This window comes from Coprinopsis cinerea, assembly GCF_000182895.1.
Source record: "Coprinopsis cinerea okayama7#130 chromosome 3 map unlocalized cont3.3, whole genome shotgun sequence".
Lineage (NCBI taxonomy): Eukaryota > Fungi > Basidiomycota > Agaricomycetes > Agaricales > Psathyrellaceae > Coprinopsis > Coprinopsis cinerea.
In genome coordinates, this window is record NW_003307542.1 from 2,397,856 (window position 1) to 2,412,440 (window position 14,585).

General features: G+C 51.0%; 7 protein-coding genes across 7 annotated transcripts; 4 read left to right on the forward strand and 3 right to left on the reverse strand.

Moving 5' to 3' along the window:
• Positions 1 to 505: 505 nt before the first annotated feature.
• On the forward strand, positions 506 to 2,977 carry CC1G_06870 (methyltransferase type 11). Its single transcript, XM_001830552.2, has 8 exons — positions 506 to 531; positions 589 to 946; positions 1,003 to 1,183; positions 1,238 to 1,421; positions 1,479 to 1,574; positions 1,641 to 2,021; positions 2,083 to 2,334; positions 2,390 to 2,977. Exons 2-8 carry the CDS (start codon positions 613 to 615, stop codon positions 2,729 to 2,731), a joined length of 1,770 nt encoding a protein of 589 aa, XP_001830604.1. The 5' UTR covers positions 506 to 531; positions 589 to 612; the 3' UTR covers positions 2,732 to 2,977.
• Positions 2,978 to 3,224: 247 nt separating this feature from the next.
• CC1G_06871 (hypothetical protein) lies at positions 3,225 to 6,629 on the reverse strand (the record flags this gene model as incomplete). Its single annotated transcript, XM_001830553.2, has 12 exons — positions 3,225 to 3,437; positions 3,618 to 3,739; positions 3,841 to 3,897; positions 4,045 to 4,271; positions 4,369 to 4,481; positions 4,557 to 5,020; positions 5,078 to 5,144; positions 5,199 to 5,429; positions 5,481 to 5,554; positions 5,605 to 5,794; positions 5,849 to 6,036; positions 6,089 to 6,629. 12 exons carry the CDS (start codon positions 6,627 to 6,629, stop codon positions 3,225 to 3,227), a joined length of 2,487 nt encoding a protein of 828 aa, XP_001830605.2.
• Positions 6,630 to 7,201: 572 nt separating this feature from the next.
• On the forward strand, positions 7,202 to 7,465 carry CC1G_14235 (hypothetical protein; the record flags this gene model as incomplete). The annotated part of the gene is made up of 1 exon (XM_002911658.1): positions 7,202 to 7,465. One exon carries the CDS (start codon positions 7,202 to 7,204, stop codon positions 7,463 to 7,465), a length of 264 nt encoding a protein of 87 aa, XP_002911704.1.
• A 95-nt stretch (positions 7,466 to 7,560) lies between these two features.
• On the reverse strand, positions 7,561 to 8,690 carry CC1G_06872 (clathrin light chain). Its single transcript, XM_001830554.2, has 4 exons — positions 8,347 to 8,690; positions 8,109 to 8,224; positions 7,901 to 8,053; positions 7,561 to 7,846 (listed from the first exon to the last, which is right to left on the reverse strand). Exons 1-4 carry the CDS (start codon positions 8,650 to 8,652, stop codon positions 7,633 to 7,635), a joined length of 789 nt encoding a protein of 262 aa, XP_001830606.1. The 5' UTR covers positions 8,653 to 8,690; the 3' UTR covers positions 7,561 to 7,632.
• Positions 8,691 to 8,824: 134 nt separating this feature from the next.
• Positions 8,825 to 9,837, forward strand: CC1G_06873 (hypothetical protein; the record flags this gene model as incomplete). Its single annotated transcript, XM_001830555.1, has 5 exons — positions 8,825 to 8,909; positions 8,967 to 9,043; positions 9,097 to 9,135; positions 9,185 to 9,235; positions 9,337 to 9,837. The coding sequence occupies 5 exons, from the start codon at positions 8,825 to 8,827 to the stop codon at positions 9,835 to 9,837; spliced, it is 753 nt and encodes a 250-aa protein (XP_001830607.1).
• Positions 9,838 to 10,076: 239 nt separating this feature from the next.
• CC1G_06874 (hypothetical protein) lies at positions 10,077 to 11,345 on the reverse strand (the record flags this gene model as incomplete). The annotated part of the gene is made up of 6 exons (XM_001830556.1): positions 10,077 to 10,226; positions 10,292 to 10,366; positions 10,420 to 10,500; positions 10,559 to 10,657; positions 10,720 to 10,917; positions 10,968 to 11,345. The coding sequence occupies 6 exons, from the start codon at positions 11,343 to 11,345 to the stop codon at positions 10,077 to 10,079; spliced, it is 981 nt and encodes a 326-aa protein (XP_001830608.1).
• Positions 11,346 to 11,590: 245 nt separating this feature from the next.
• On the forward strand, positions 11,591 to 14,520 carry CC1G_06875 (ATP-binding cassette transporter; the record flags this gene model as incomplete). Its single annotated transcript, XM_001830557.2, has 14 exons — positions 11,591 to 12,114; positions 12,175 to 12,416; positions 12,468 to 12,523; positions 12,577 to 12,653; positions 12,699 to 12,797; positions 12,819 to 13,011; positions 13,069 to 13,165; positions 13,219 to 13,228; positions 13,288 to 13,594; positions 13,643 to 13,840; positions 13,898 to 14,025; positions 14,086 to 14,194; positions 14,255 to 14,292; positions 14,356 to 14,520. The coding sequence occupies exons 1-14, from the start codon at positions 11,635 to 11,637 to the stop codon at positions 14,518 to 14,520; spliced, it is 2,199 nt and encodes a 732-aa protein (XP_001830609.2). The 5' UTR covers positions 11,591 to 11,634.
• Between the last annotated feature and the right edge of the window lie 65 nt (positions 14,521 to 14,585).

The window sequence follows — 14,585 nt, forward strand, 5'->3', positions numbered from 1 at the left end:
AAAGATAGCCGCCTTTCCAGGTATTAGCCATGCAGACTCACCAATGCGTGCTGATTCTCATTCGTACTTATCAGCAGGACAGCCTTCCCTCGACACATTTGGGCGAAACTGAATGGTGATTCGGCGGGAAGGAGCTTCAGGATTGCACCTGGTTCTGTGATCGAAATCCGGAAGCATCTCACCGTGCACATGTTGCAAAGGGTGTCAAAGGCCTGGCTATGGCTGGTATCCTGCTAGATCTCGATGGTATCCCAAAAGCTGCGATCCATGCCGTGAAGGGTCTGTACAGTATGAGGTAACATAACCTCAAATGACTGGCAGAGCCTGACAGTGGCCTGGCACTTGAATCCGGTAAATTATGGAGGTGAAGGAGAAAAAATGGACGGATCTGAGTTGGGCGGTGGAAGACAGAGGACGCAATGTTTGTTCGATGTTTGACTGGAATGCAGACAGACTCGGAAGACGGTCGATTACTAGTCCCGCTTCAGACTTGACTTGAAATCATGATTGTCGTCCCAAATCAGGACTAACGTAGGTCATACAAATACCCTGATACCAGCCCACAACGTCCCAATAACCGCCCTGTAGATACCCCACCTCCCCTTCCCAACCATGGGCAATATTCCGTCCGCCAACAGTCAGAACCGCATCTCCAAGGACCGTGATCACAGGCGAAAGCGAACCCACGCCAGGCCTTCCCTCAGATGCGCCTCACCGTCCTCATCGACGCACAGCATAGAGCCATGGCCAGATACTGATCTTCTCGTCGTCGACGAAAAACAACGCCAGGGGCGGACAAGCCCTGTCCTCCAGAGGCAGAAGGCTCCAGAGACGGCCTCAACGAATGCACGGCCAGTTTCATTCCTAGCATATACCTCCATCCCCAAGCCCTTGAACCACGAGGAGAACGACAGCATGTACCAGGAATTCATCCGAGACTACCCTGGTATGGCCCCTCGTCCCCTAGTCTGGCCCAGGGAAATGTTGCTGACATCCATAAAGAATATCGCCTTACATGGATTCTCGATACACTGCGACGAACAGACTTTTCACGCCTCGAACGGAATGAAGAGACCTATGTGGACTATATGGGTGCCTCGTTGTATCCAGAAAGCCTCGTCAGGGTCCACGCGGAGTTTCTGAATAACTCGATCTTAGGGAATACCCATTCTGTCAGCAACAGGTTGGCTCTATACGTCGCTTCATCTCATATATGTAACTCACCCTGGCCCTCAAGCTCCAAGCTATCGTTGGATTGCGCCAACGAAGCCCGACAGGCTGTGCTCGCCTTCTTCCAGGCTCCGCCAGAGTATACCGTTATCTTCACGGCCAACACGACAGCCTCGTTAAAACTGATCGGGGAATCCTACCCTTTCCTTGGAGGTAGCTCCTATGTCCTGGCGATGGACTCTCACAACAGCGTAAGTCATCATGCACGCCTCTCATTCTCTCGACCGTCTAACACCTACGCTCTCCAGGTCAACGGCATCCGTGAATTTGCGACTTACCGGGGTGCCCGATGCGCGTACATCCCATCACTGTCAACGGGCGGCTTTGATATTGCGGTGGCAAAGGTTAGTAACAAACTCTGATTTTGAATTGAAACTGATTGTTGAATGTGGTGATTATCATATACTTAGAACACGCTCCTACGACATCGACCTCGAAATAGGGAGTTAACTCCTAGCCTATTCGCGCTCACAGCTCAGTCGAATGTGACAAATACCAAGATGCCACTTTCCATCGCTGAATATGCAAAATCTTTGGGATACCATGTGATCCTCGATGCAGCCGCGTTGGTCCCAACAACATCATTCTCCCTGGCAGAACATCCGGTGGATGCCATGGCCGTGTCATTCTACAAGATGTTTGGGTTCCCTACAGGCGTTGGGGCGCTTATCGTGAAGCGCTCTTTTCTGGCAGAACTAAAGCGACCATGGTTCTCTGGGGGCACAGTCAACATCGTCCAAGTCCCAGGAAACCTGGTCACCTTGTCGAAAGAGGAACACGAACAATTTGAGGTTAGTCTCCGTCGGCAGCGTCATGTTTCAACAATTATAACTGACATCCTCGTGCGATCAGGATGGTACTATCAACTATCTTACGTTACCTGCGATCGTAGACGGTCTCCGGTTTTTGACGGCCTATATGCCCTTCCTTCCGCTACGACTTTCCTGCCTGTTGCACTATCTCATCTCGTCTTTAACCCGCCTGAGACACGACGTCAACGGCGCCCCGCTCGTTCAGATTTATTCGAAAATCCCCTCTCGTCGGGTAATGACTATCGGCGAGCGGGCGGAAACAGGATTTATGGTTTCGTTCTTGTTCTTCGATGTAAGTGTATCGGTGCTTTTTTTAGATACTTGGAACTGAAATCGCCTCTCTCCAGCCGGCAGGCGTCATGATACCAAACTCCTTCATCGAATATACGGCATCGAAACAAAACATCTCGCTCAGAACAGGCTGTGTGTGTAACCCTGGGGGGACTTCTTCTATTTTAGGAGCCATCGACGATATGTCGCAACTGTACCCAGGTGTCACGCTACAGGAATTCGAGCGCAGGGTGGGACGAGAGCTGGGAATCGTTCGAGTCAGTTTAGGACTGGCAAGCGATTTCAAAGATATCCAACGGGTGATTCGATTTGCAACAGCTCTATGCAACTCTCAGATTCGGGAGTCCCTAATGGACGCCTGGAGAAAGGACAGGGACGCTTCCGGGAGCAGCCACTAATCAATCCATCCGTCGTGCTAGCGATCTTTTTTGTTCCTCTCTTACTCTCCGCTGTACTCCTCACGAACCCCATCCAGGTTATGCAACGTAATTACTCGATACTCACGAACCTTTATTTCTCCCCTCTTCTTCTTCAGGAATCTTCATTTGTACTAGTACACATCCCATACCACTCATTATCCATCATATATGGTTCCAGCATTGTCGGCTATCGGTACCCTACAAGCAATCTATTCCTGATACGTCGCTTTCTCCGCTTGGCTTTCTACTGCCAAACAGAGCCACGAGACCGCCGATTAGGAGCGGGTGGGTTAAGCGACAGGTGTTATTCTCCGTGTGTTGGAACCCCAGCAAGTCGACACTGTGCCAGGTTAGGATTTGCAAAATGTAATTAGAACATGTCAAATGCTACGGGAGATCAGAGGGAAATCCGGGGTATCCTAGTAAGATGCCACTTTCAGCGACAATAATAGGTCGTCCCTCTGCCTCTGTTCTACTCGTCGTCTTCGTCATCGTCATCATCGTCATCCGATGAAACCTCCATCCCAGCCTCACGTAGCCTGGCCTTATCCCTCGTTCTCTTACTCGTAACTTCATCCAACAGCACCAACAGATCTTCCTGCTCCTTCTCCACCTCCTTCCGCTTCTCTTCCGAATTCCGAGCTTGTGCTTGAGCCTCCGTAAGTTGATTTTGAATATCAGCAATCTGTATCATGTAAACACCGTATCCACGTCCACAAAGATATCGTGAATTTTAATTGTACCCCCAAACAGTTGTGGGTGCAGAAGCAGGGCGTTGATGGATAGGCAGTGAGGTGACAGACAGAGCAAATGGTCAGTAAAGCGGGTGCACAGAATGATGCGCTGATGTGGGTGCTTCACTGACCTGCTTTTGGGAACTCGTTGAAATGTCCTGCAACTGTTTGCGTAAAGTTTCCATTTCTTCTGATTGCTTCCGGATGACGTCTCGCAGGGAGGCGATGAGCATGGCGGATTCTGCACTGGGGCCTATCGCGTGGAAGTGGAATGTCAAAGGAACAAGAGAATGCGAAAACCGAGCATTGTCATAGTCAGTCACCGATCCAAGAATGGAGTCGTCAAAAACATACCAGTAGACGAAGTTGACAGTTGGTCTGGATCGGTGGAAAATGCCCGCTGAACGGAATCTACACAATGGGTAAGAACGAAACCGCACAGACAGAAAGTTGCATTTCGCGACTGTCAGCATGACACAGACCAGGACGTGCCGAACAGAAAGAGAAGAAAGAAATGTTGTAACGAGAAGAGGAAGGAAGGAACACAGGAGTACCCACAGTAGTTTGATTTCCAGAAATCCACAAATGCCCAGTCAAACCATACTTCAGCTTCGTCCGACCGAACGGCGTCACCTGGTCCAGCCACGGTGCCCACAGAATGGGGTGACGATAACACGATATGGTCTGGTCCTACAGACCTAAATCGGTCATCTTCACGGAAGCGCGTTAGTTGTCCAATCAAGCTGTCGACTCCAAGGCGGCCTAGGATAGGGTGGATTGTATGTCTGTTGGGAAATAGAAAGCGGCATTAGTATCCCCAATAGTAGCTGAGGAAGTGTACAGAAAGCCGCGGAGGGGACATGGTCGATATCTGAAGCGTACCTTGTGATCTCTCCAGGTTCACGATTGAATTCATAGCAAATACCCAAAAGGAAGGCGCACAGGCCTGGCACAAAGGCGTCAACTTCCGAGGCTTGGTTAATGCCTTCCACCAGCTGTTACAGATGTTCAGAAATAGAAGCAATTAGTCCTTGCGCAGACAATGCTCAATTAAAGCGAAGACTACGCACCACACTCAGTCCACCGGCTTCTAGGAAATCTCGTACAGACCCAGGCTCTTCCCAGAGCCATTGGGAGAGTAGGGAGATATACGCAACGACCAGTCGATCCCATTCGCGGAGCTCCTTGTCCGAAGTATCTGGTCTCGAGCGAGCCAACAAAGCTAGGGACAAGTTCTCGCTCAAGGTCTGAAGCAAACTCTGCGGGGGCTCGTCGTCCTCAACTTCAGGCGGGGGAGGCGGAGGTCCCCCATCAGCGGGCACGAAAAAGGCAGAATTAGATGTGCCTGGGGGCGGAGCTGGTTGCGGCATTATCGAACGCGCAATGGATTTGGCCTGCGGGGAAGAGCGCAGGAGGTGCGCAAATAGGAAATTCGCCATTTGAGTAGCAGTGACGTTTCCAGGCTCTAGCGCTGCCGGAGAGGTCAAGGATAGCGTGAGTGCATGCATCAATGGTGTGATAGGTTTCGTTGCTTCTGCGGCCCAAATTTCAGATACAAAGTCTCAACATGGAAGTGTAAATGGTGACATACGTTGTCCCGGCGGAGGTGCCATACCCTGCATGATGGCTAGCCTAACTTCTTCCTTACGAACAAAGTTCTGCCCCAAGAGGTTAGCTCACAGCAGACTCGGGTAATGTGAAGGCAGCGTTACCTCAAAGACAGAAGCGGCGGAAGTGCGAAGCTCTAGTCCCTCTTTGGTGCGCTTCCCACCATCCAAGCCATTGTATTCTCCATGTAGGGCCAACTCAACAAGAACGTCAAGAATTGACGCGGGTTCTAGCCTGTCCCACTCTTCCCCGTTTGTTTCAGGAACAGGCATGTACGGGGTGATGACGACCTCCGACAGCGCGAAGTTGATGCTCGGAGGTAGGAGATGGAGAGCCTGAAATGATTCTAAATTAAATGCCGATATGGAATGGAAACCTATACGAACCTGGATCTTCAATCGTGTCGGAGCATTAGACGCCAATGCAATTTCCAAAAAGCATCGCGAGAAAGAGGTCACTTCTGCATGGAGATTCAGTCGCTTTTTCCCGACACGCCTACATGAATCTTACCGAGTCCAGTACTCTTCGAATTCACGAAGATTCCCAAAATGCCGACGACGAGAGCGGCGTTTGCCAGTTTCTGGTCATCCCAGAATTGGAGCGCAAACTCCTGCGGTGCTGGATCTGATAGCTTAAGAGACAAGGGATATTGTAGAAGGTGGCTGACGACTGGGAAGAGAGGGGTTTCCTTGAAGTAGCTCTGGAAGTCTGGTCAGCTGAAAGTAGGGGTTCTGCGTGGAAACTTGATACGCACCTGGTTGGACGAGTTAAATCGCAGCAGCCCATCCACACATGCCAAGGCACCGTTAGCAACGACACCACCCTCGATTCCCCCCTCCTGCGTGATGATATTGAAGAACTTCTCAAACGCTCCTTCGAAGGCGAGGACCTTTTGGATTTCAGAGCTTTGGGCAAGTAGGCTTTGGATGACAGAAATCGCTTCTAAAACAATGTTAGATTATCGGTCAATGCGCGTCAGAATACAAGTCCTAACCGTTTCGAACAATCTCCCGTTTATCATCGAGGACACCGATAATACTTCCAGGACCAACAGGAGCTGTCAAGAAGTACCCTTGCACCAACTGCCTCCGATTCTGCAACAAAGTCGACAGGAACTGCAACGACGAGAATCGGTTGTAAAAGTTGTTATCCTTCAGCAGCCCAAACAACACATGAGTAGCTCGTTCGTTGGCAAGGACGATATCAGTGTGTTTGAATCCCAAAGCTTTGGCGTTGTTCCCGGTGTCCTCGGTATCGCACAGGAGGTTCAGCGTCTCCAATACCGCTTTGCCAATGTCTGCATCGACCTCTGCATCGCTTGCAAGGACATCGATGAGGCCTGTGAGAGCACGAGCCCCTACTTCCTCTTTCCACTCGCGCGAAAGACCCTTGAGAGAGAGAACCGCTGCGCGTCGATCTGCTAGTAGTGTTGCTGGTGAAAGTCGGTCGCTGAGGCGTCCGATGGTGTCCGCTGGTGTTTGGACCTGGCCCGTTGGCCCTCGAAGTGCGACATAGGTTTGGTTGAGGAATTCCATGGCGACATTTGAGGCAGGCCGCGGTTCTCCTGGTGGACGTCTGCAGAGGCATCCATCAATACACGTGGTTGCCATCAGTTCGCGATAAATTCCAGGAAATTCACGCGAAACTCGAATATATTTCTTGTTCTGCTACAGCGACTATGGACGATCGTTCTGAGGCTCAGATTCGCGCTGCACAGAATTTGCTACTTCTGGGCGCTTCTTCGAAGTCTAAAGAACACAGATATGGCGTACAGAGCTACTTGCAAAGGCAGAATCCTGCACCCAGAATCTCTTTCCCTGCGACTGTCGACCCAAGATCCTATGCTCAGTATCGCGCTCGGATGCACAATGGACCCCCTGCTTTTCACCCAGCGCCTCAGGTATACTTAGGTGTTCTGACAGGGATGCAATTTAAGCGCATATACTCAACTTCTACCACTTGAAGTCGTTGTCATCTGTCCAAGCGCCGACAGTCTCTTCTGGTTGTTTCCCGTCTTCACGACCCTTGTACACCCAACGGTCCCAACCCCATGGAGAATACGTCGCATTTCAGAGGCAACATCTAGGTTCAGATTTATGCCCTGGAAATGTTCCTTGACGCTGAACACAGTCGATTAGCTGCTGCTTCCAACAAGTCCAGGTTGACGCTCCAACCAAAGGACATTTTATCGACATCCATGAAACAGAATGTCGAACTTCAGCGACGAACGAAGATTCTTCCCATCATCCGCCCCGTCAGCCCTTCGACACTCATTGCGTTGACCGAGCCTTGCTTGATGGATTGGTGCTTGAAGATGAAGCCAGGGCCAGATACATCCTCGTCGACCACCTCCTACACCAATCAGAAATAGTCGCTGAATCCGAACGGAGAGAAAAGGAAGGATCCACCGTTGTGTGTACTATACCCCAATGCCTGTTTTCGCGATTGCTTGCCCCCATTCGATCAACGAGAACCAATAGCAATTAAAAAGTCGAGAAGCAAGAAAGGCAATTATTAAGGGACGATAACCACAGACGTCTAATATCCAGCTGCGCCCGGCGCATTGTCTCCCTCCCTCTTCAATCGCAACAACACCTCCTTGAAGCGTGTCAAATCCGTAGTACCGGCACCAGTGCGGGCCAGGGTTTTGCTCTGCGAGTTCTGGAGGTCAATGAGGTCACAAATACGCTCCCAGGTCGTGCCAGTGGCTAACGAAGAGGTTTGGTTGGCAAGGAATTCCGCTTCAGTATCCCTGCATAACGGCGGTTAGTGCCAATTAAAAAATATCAAAGTTCGCGAAACGCACTTGTTCTCCCGGATGTTCCTCTCCTTCTTCTTAGCATACTCCTCATAGAATTCATCAATGGAGCGTTCAGCCTTTGAGATAGTCTCTTGACGACGCGCTTTAGCGGCTTCCTCGCGAGCTTGGATTTCCGCTTGTTGCTTTTCTCTCCATTCCCTTTAGATAACTCAATTAGGCGAATCCGAGGTCACAGTTGGTGGGTACTACTAACCGAATGACTTGAGGTTCCTCTTCCTCAATTTGCTGGGTCAAGATAGGGGTGGATGCCAGCGCTGATGGCTGCGGTCGTGGCGCGAAGGTCGGGGCAGAGGGGGGAGGAGAGGTTTGCTATAAATGAACAAAATCAGTTTCCATTCGACATAAACGAACTCGACCATAGATAACATGAACGTCGTCCACAATCCACACTGAACATCCGATAAACCATATAGCCTGCATCTTCTACTCACCTGTGGAACCTCCAATTCAGGGAATTGGTTCTCGAACTTCTCCAATTCATCATCGCCCGTAACCCTCACATTCCCGGTATCACTAGGCGCATCGAAGCTATCAAACGAGAATCCTCCACCACTATTCGACTGGGTCGTCTGGGAAGGAACAGGAACAGAAGGGATATCGCCGTCCAACGAGATATCAGGGAACGCTGACGCAGCGCGCTCAAAGTCGATTTCGTCGCCACCCGCACCGCTGGTGTTGCTCGTGCCACCAAATTCACCGCCGAAGAGATTGGCCTCGCGCGAGAGGAAGTCGCTCATTGTCGTCGGTTGTGTTTGAGCGTTGAGGTGAATAGATGGATGTTGTTGCTAGATGAGTTTACCAGTCACTGCCAGTGCACCCGTGGGAAATGGATCCTTTGTCGGGTTAATACCCCCGAGCCTTTTCTGCTTCTGCTCTGCTCGTCCGCTGTGTTGGCCAGCGCTTACCGCGATGCCGCTGAATATTCCTGGGCTGCTGGCGCCCTTTCAGTTGATCTTTTATCCTAGACTGGTACTTCCTCATATTTCTGTCAAAGGTACGTCGCATATCCCCTCTCAGTTGAACTGGTTCTAATGAAGCTCTCTTCAGCAAGATATCCGCCACCTGGACTTCCGGGCACTTAAGAAAGCTGGATACCGCGGAGCTGTATTTGACAAGGACAATTGTCTGGTAAGGGACTCAGACAATCTTCCGAGAACGTTAATTCACTCGTTCTTCACCAGACAATACCTCACAAGGATACACTCGTCCCAGAACTACAGGTACGAGGCAAGGCGCATGACGGATTGAACTGGACTGAACGAAATCCAGGAAGCCTGGAAAGAATGCTTGGAAACCTTTGGCGACGGTAACGTCGTTATTGTTAGCAATTCTGCTGGGACATATCTCGACGCAGGCGGAATTCAGGCGAGTCTGCCCTCGCTTCCATTACCTTTCAGTCGCTCACCTCTCTGCATCGACAGGCCGAATCCGTCTCCCATCACCTCCGCGTCCCAGTTCTAGTCCACAGCGCCTTCAAGCCCGCCTACTCCTGCATATCAGTAATTCGGTCCTACTTTGCTTCACTGCCCAACCCAGTGAAGAGCCACGAACTCATCGTTGTCGGGGACCGTATCTTCACAGACGTGATCATGGCTAATCGTATCCGGAAGTCCTCAGAAAGAAAATGGAGCCCGCCTGCCCTCAAATCCTCTTTTTCATCTTCAGAAGAGAAGAAATCCGAAGCAGCGTCTGATAGCACCGGTGCTGCCACAGCTAGCGGGCCTCTGGCGATTTGGACAACAGGAGTCTGGAAGAAAGAATCAATGGTGATGCGGTACCTCGAGGAGAGCTTGGTCAAAGCCGTGGATAAGTGGTCCAAGGGCGAACGGCTGGATACCTCGAGGTTCATCAAGGAGATGCCGAAACCCGAGGTCAAGCCTGCGAAAACCCCCTGGTATGCCCAGCTGCTGTCACGTTCCTAGAACTAGCTATGGCACATGCGCCACACCCCTACTCAACCACGGGAACCTCTATTTAGACGATTACTGCTAGATTTAATGGGTAATATATGCGAAAACATTGACGATCTGGGACAGAGGCAGGACAGAAGTTCAGTATAAGTACAAGGATTAACACCGTAATCTGGCCCATGTAAAGTGCACACGTATTAAAGTCGTAAAGATAGGCATAATTGGCGTGGAAGATCGTAATGTGAAGGAACTTAGAGGCTGGCCTTGGGGACACTGGCATCAGAACCACCTCCCCCGGAGACTTGCGCAGTCGGGACCGTTTCCTCCACAAAGTTGACGATTTGCTCAACGAGTTTCTCTTTGACACCGTCCGGTTCGTTTTGGAGTTCGTGGAAGCCCCCCTGCGAGTGACACGGAGTGGTTGAGCAAACCGGCAGAAGAACAAGGTAAAGCATGTGATACTCACCTCGAACAGCTCAAACTTCTTATTTGTGGCAGGGATTGCTTCGTAGAATTCCTTAGAGGCTTTACAACACGTTACCTGGGTGTGCAAGTTAGTAAACGTTGATACGGTGAGTGAGGTCGAGTGAGTACCTTGTCTTCATTGCCATGGACAATGAGAACAGGAAGTGCTGGCGGCCAGTTTTTATACAATTCCTTGCGCAGCGCTTCGCCCTGAAAGACACGAGGTAAGGATCGAGATATGACGACACGAGTAAGTTGGACAACAGACCTTGCTCAACATGTCAGAGATACCCTTCAAAGACCCCTGTTGCTTGACAAGTGGGTCCTTGAGGTACGCAGCGTTGACCTCGGAATCATGACACAGGTCCTGAAAGCCAACCGTTGAACTCGTCAGCACGAACATGAGCATCCTCACAAGTTAACACCTACATCTGCGTTCACGTCGGCTGGAATGAGTGTGTTAGGCAGTAGGACGCTCGCCATGCTTCCGAGCCATTTCATGAGGGAAGGAGCAGGACTCGTCTGCGCAATGAGCGGGCTAGTTGAAATAACGGCGGTCACGAGCGCTAAACCATCTTTGTATGACGAGGAGGTCTCAATGGGGAATCCTAGAGCTTCTGCGCCACCCTACCCAAGCGTTAGTGCATTGAACTGAAGATAGACGGCAATGAACATACCATAGAGTGACCCATGAGGAAGATGGGAATGCCTGGGAAGAGATTCCTCGCATGCTTCAATGCCCAGTCAATATCCCCCATCTGGTCCTTCCAACAAGTCTTCCCATACGCACTCGTCTTGCTCTTCCTCCCAGTCGTATCTTGAGCAGTCAAACCATACCCACGCTGATCAAAGGCGAAGACTGCAATGCCCCTCTGGGCCAACCAAGGGTGGAAATGCGTGTAGCGACCGATATGTTCGGCAAAGCCATGCACGAAGACGATTACTGCCTTCGGTGACGCTTCACCCGGAGGAAGGTAGGTCCTGGTATAGAACTGGGTGGACTGCGGCCCAGTAAGCCATTCCTCTTTGTAACTGGTGGATGCCGTGGTGGTCATGGTTCAAGAAGTCAAGTTGCGGTCACCGTTGAAGATCAGGGGTTTATGACTGCCTTCAAGTCGGGTGACATCTGAATTGGAAGCCGTCGAGCCGATCAAGTTGAGTTCCGGCTAACTGACAGATAAGATAAGATGAGATCCTTTGACACGTGACCGTGCCACTCCGGGCTGGGAAGTGTGGGAAATGTGTCGCGATCCGAAATCGACGTCAGAGTTGGCCGACAAGCAACTTGTCGAGTGAAAAGGCGCCCTCATCATCATCACAGTGACTCGCTAATTTCCTGGCAGTATGCTGGGAATATGGCCCAGGACATGTTCTCGACAACTGGCCACAGCCCATAGGCTTGGTCTTCAGCAAAAGGCCCATTACAGTCTGCTATGTCGCGTTCCAGGTCCCGAGTCAAGATCGGAGTATCGACTACGAGTCCAGTGGAGACCCGGTAGCAAGTCAACGACGGATGTTCTGGGGATTAACTCGTGCAGGTGGAACTCTAGCACAAGTAACAACCCGACGACAACGACGAAGGCGACAAATGTGGAACCTCCAACGAAGAAACCACTGCTCCTTCGGTTCCTGCCCTCACGCCTCTTTTCCAAGGGGGATTCGACACAAAACGTCTCATCGTTCCGGAAGATTGTATCGCTGGCGAAACCGGAAAAGAAGCCTTTGTTAATTGCGATTGGACTCTTGCTTGTATCATCTGCGGTGTCTATGAGCGTACCATTTACTATCGGCAAGCTAATAGACTTCTTTGCATCTCCAAATCCAGTAAGTCATATACCACCGTACTCTGGGTCTACTTCACTCATGGATACCACCTAAACACAGCAAATACCTTTTGGTCTTTCCCTCTGGCAAGCTTCGGGCGCCTTACTGTTCCTCTTCACTGCAGGAGCCGCTGCCAACGCGGGTCGCTCTATCATAATGAGACTCTCCGGTCAGAGAATAGTCGCTCGGCTACGGGAACGGACGTATGGTGCAGCACTCCGTCAAGAAGTTGAATACGTGGAGAAGGGGGAGGGGGACGTTCTGAGTCGTCTCAGCGTGGATACCAGCATTGTTGGAGAAAGGTTAGCAGGCAGGCCAGTTTGATTTATATCATGGACTCACTTCCGTTCAAGCGTGACCCAGAATCTCTCGGACGGTCTCCGCGCAATTGTAATGTCTGGAGTGGGCTGTATGTTCCTTCCCCTTCTGCGAAGAACTCCGACTAACCTCTGCTCCCTCTAGTGGGTGCCATGATTTACGTTTCTCCTACGCTCACCTTGTTGATGCTGGGCGTTGTCCCTCCGGTTTCTCTGGGAGCTGTATGTTCTTCCTATCTCTGCATGACTGTGTACTCATGCAAATAGGTGTTCTATGGTAGATACCTGAAGAAGCTGTCGAACCAGACCCAAGAGGCTGTTGGTGAAATGACCAAGGTACTCGCTCGAAAAGATTGTATGGTGGATGTGCGTTGACCAAGGTGCAAGGTCGCGAACGAATCACTCTCGGCTCTTCGGACAGTCCAAGCATACAACGCGGTTCCTCAAGAACAACAGAAATTCCACGAGAAGATCACTAGGGTCCTCACCCTCGCCAGGCGTGAAGCCATCGCCAGTGGTATCTTCTTTGGAAGTACTGGATGGAGCGGAAACGTTACAATCCTATGCCTTCTCGGTTACGGTAAGCGACGACTTTCTTGCTCTTTCCTACCAAGTTTTCATCGTTCTCCGAGGTTAGGTGGTACCCTCGTCTCCCGTGGAGAAATTTCCGTCGGAGATCTAACAAGTCTACTTCTGTACACCGTCTATGTTGGAAGCGGTCTCCAGATGCTGACGTAGGTCTCCTAACATTGCCATTTGGAACCTCATTCGCTCACCCTCATTTCAGGTCCTTCTTTGTGAGCGCTCTCCGTTATCCATGATTTGGGTGCACTTCTGACGCCAATGGCACCAACAGTCTTCTATCATGCGAGCCATTGGAGCGGGTGTTCGTGTCTTTGAGGTCCTAGATCGGACTCCAGCAATTCCACATACCGGCGGAGATGAGGTCCCCCCAAAACCAGGTGTCATTAGGTTTGAGAACGTCCGTTTCCATTATCCCAGCCGGAAAGGTGTGGAGATTCTGAGAGAATTCTCCCTTGACGTCAATGTTGGGGAGACGGTGGCTATTGTAGGGGAGAGCGGTGGAGGGAAGTCTTCAATCCACTCGTTGCTGCTCAGGTACTACGACCCAGTGCAAGGGAAGATCACGTTTGACGGCCGAGGTGCGTCTTTCTCATTACCATCCCAGCGGTCCTCTCAAGCCTTTTCAGATATTCGTGAATTCTCCACCACCTCGTGGCGAAATACCATTGGCATTGTTCCGCAGGATCCAGTTCTTTTCACAGGGACCATCGCGTCCAACATTGCATACGGTAACCCAGATGCAACAAGAGAAGAGATAGAAGCTGCCGCCAGGGAAGCAAACTGCGAGTTTGTATGGGGCATGCCCAACGGGTTTGATACCGAGAGTAGGTGCCCCCTTCGTCATCGACTTGGCTATTAGTACTGACGGTTCTTGTCCGCAGTCAGCCGATTAAGTCTTAGTGGCGGCCAGAGGCAGCGCCTTGCTATTGCTCGTGCCCTTCTCAAGAAGCCCCGCATACTGGCTCTTGACGAGGCAACCAGTGCCTTGGATGCTACCTCGGAGCGAAGGGTAAGACAACCATCGCCCTTGCGTTGGGAATTGCCTCTGATTGTACTCTCCGGTTAATAGGTCAATGATGCCATTGACAAAATCCTTCGCTCTCGTCAAACAACCTGCCTCTTTGTGGCGCATCGTTTGTCGACCATCGCGCGAGCTCAGCGGATCGTCGTACTGGAAGGTAGGCTATTCACGGCTGTTTTTCCTGTCTGCTATTCACGGGCTATTTGTATCCACCTAGATGGCCGTATCACCGAATCAGGGACATTCCGCGAGTTGGTCAGTTGACCCCGTTATGGTTTCCTTTTCACCGCTCTAATGATGCAACTCTCGGTTCCCTAGGTTGCGCGAGAAGACTCGAGATTTAGGGCACTGATGGCTGCGCAGCTAAATGCAGCTGCTGGCGAAAGCTTGCTTCACGACCAGCAGCCCCGCCAAGGGCCTGAGCCATGCGAGGAAGATAACGAACTTGAAGAGTTCGAGGTGACTGAGCCTCGAAGAAGTTAATCTACGTACGCCTTTTAATTCCCGGCTAGATGGTACACAGCTCTTAGAGAGGACTATCACTACTC

Excerpts from the sequence above, each read along its gene's own strand:
- CC1G_06870 (XM_001830552.2), top strand. The coding sequence starts at position 613 with ATGGGCAATATTCCGTCCGCCAACAGTCAGAACCGCATCTCCAAGGAC. Across the intron at positions 1,184-1,237 it reads ACCCATTCTGTCAGCAACAG|CTCCAAGCTATCGTTGGATT; the intron begins GTTGGCTCTATA and ends CTGGCCCTCAAG. Across the intron at positions 1,422-1,478 it reads CGATGGACTCTCACAACAGC|GTCAACGGCATCCGTGAATT; the intron begins GTAAGTCATCAT and ends TACGCTCTCCAG.
- CC1G_06872 (XM_001830554.2), bottom strand. The coding sequence starts at position 8,652 with ATGAGCGACTTCCTCTCGCGCGAGGCCAATCTCTTCGGCGGTGAATTT. Across the intron at positions 8,054-8,108 it reads GAGGAACCTCAAGTCATTCG|GGAATGGAGAGAAAAGCAAC; the intron begins GTTAGTAGTACC and ends AGTTATCTAAAG. Across the intron at positions 7,847-7,900 it reads AGGAACATCCGGGAGAACAA|GGATACTGAAGCGGAATTCC; the intron begins GTGCGTTTCGCG and ends GCCGTTATGCAG.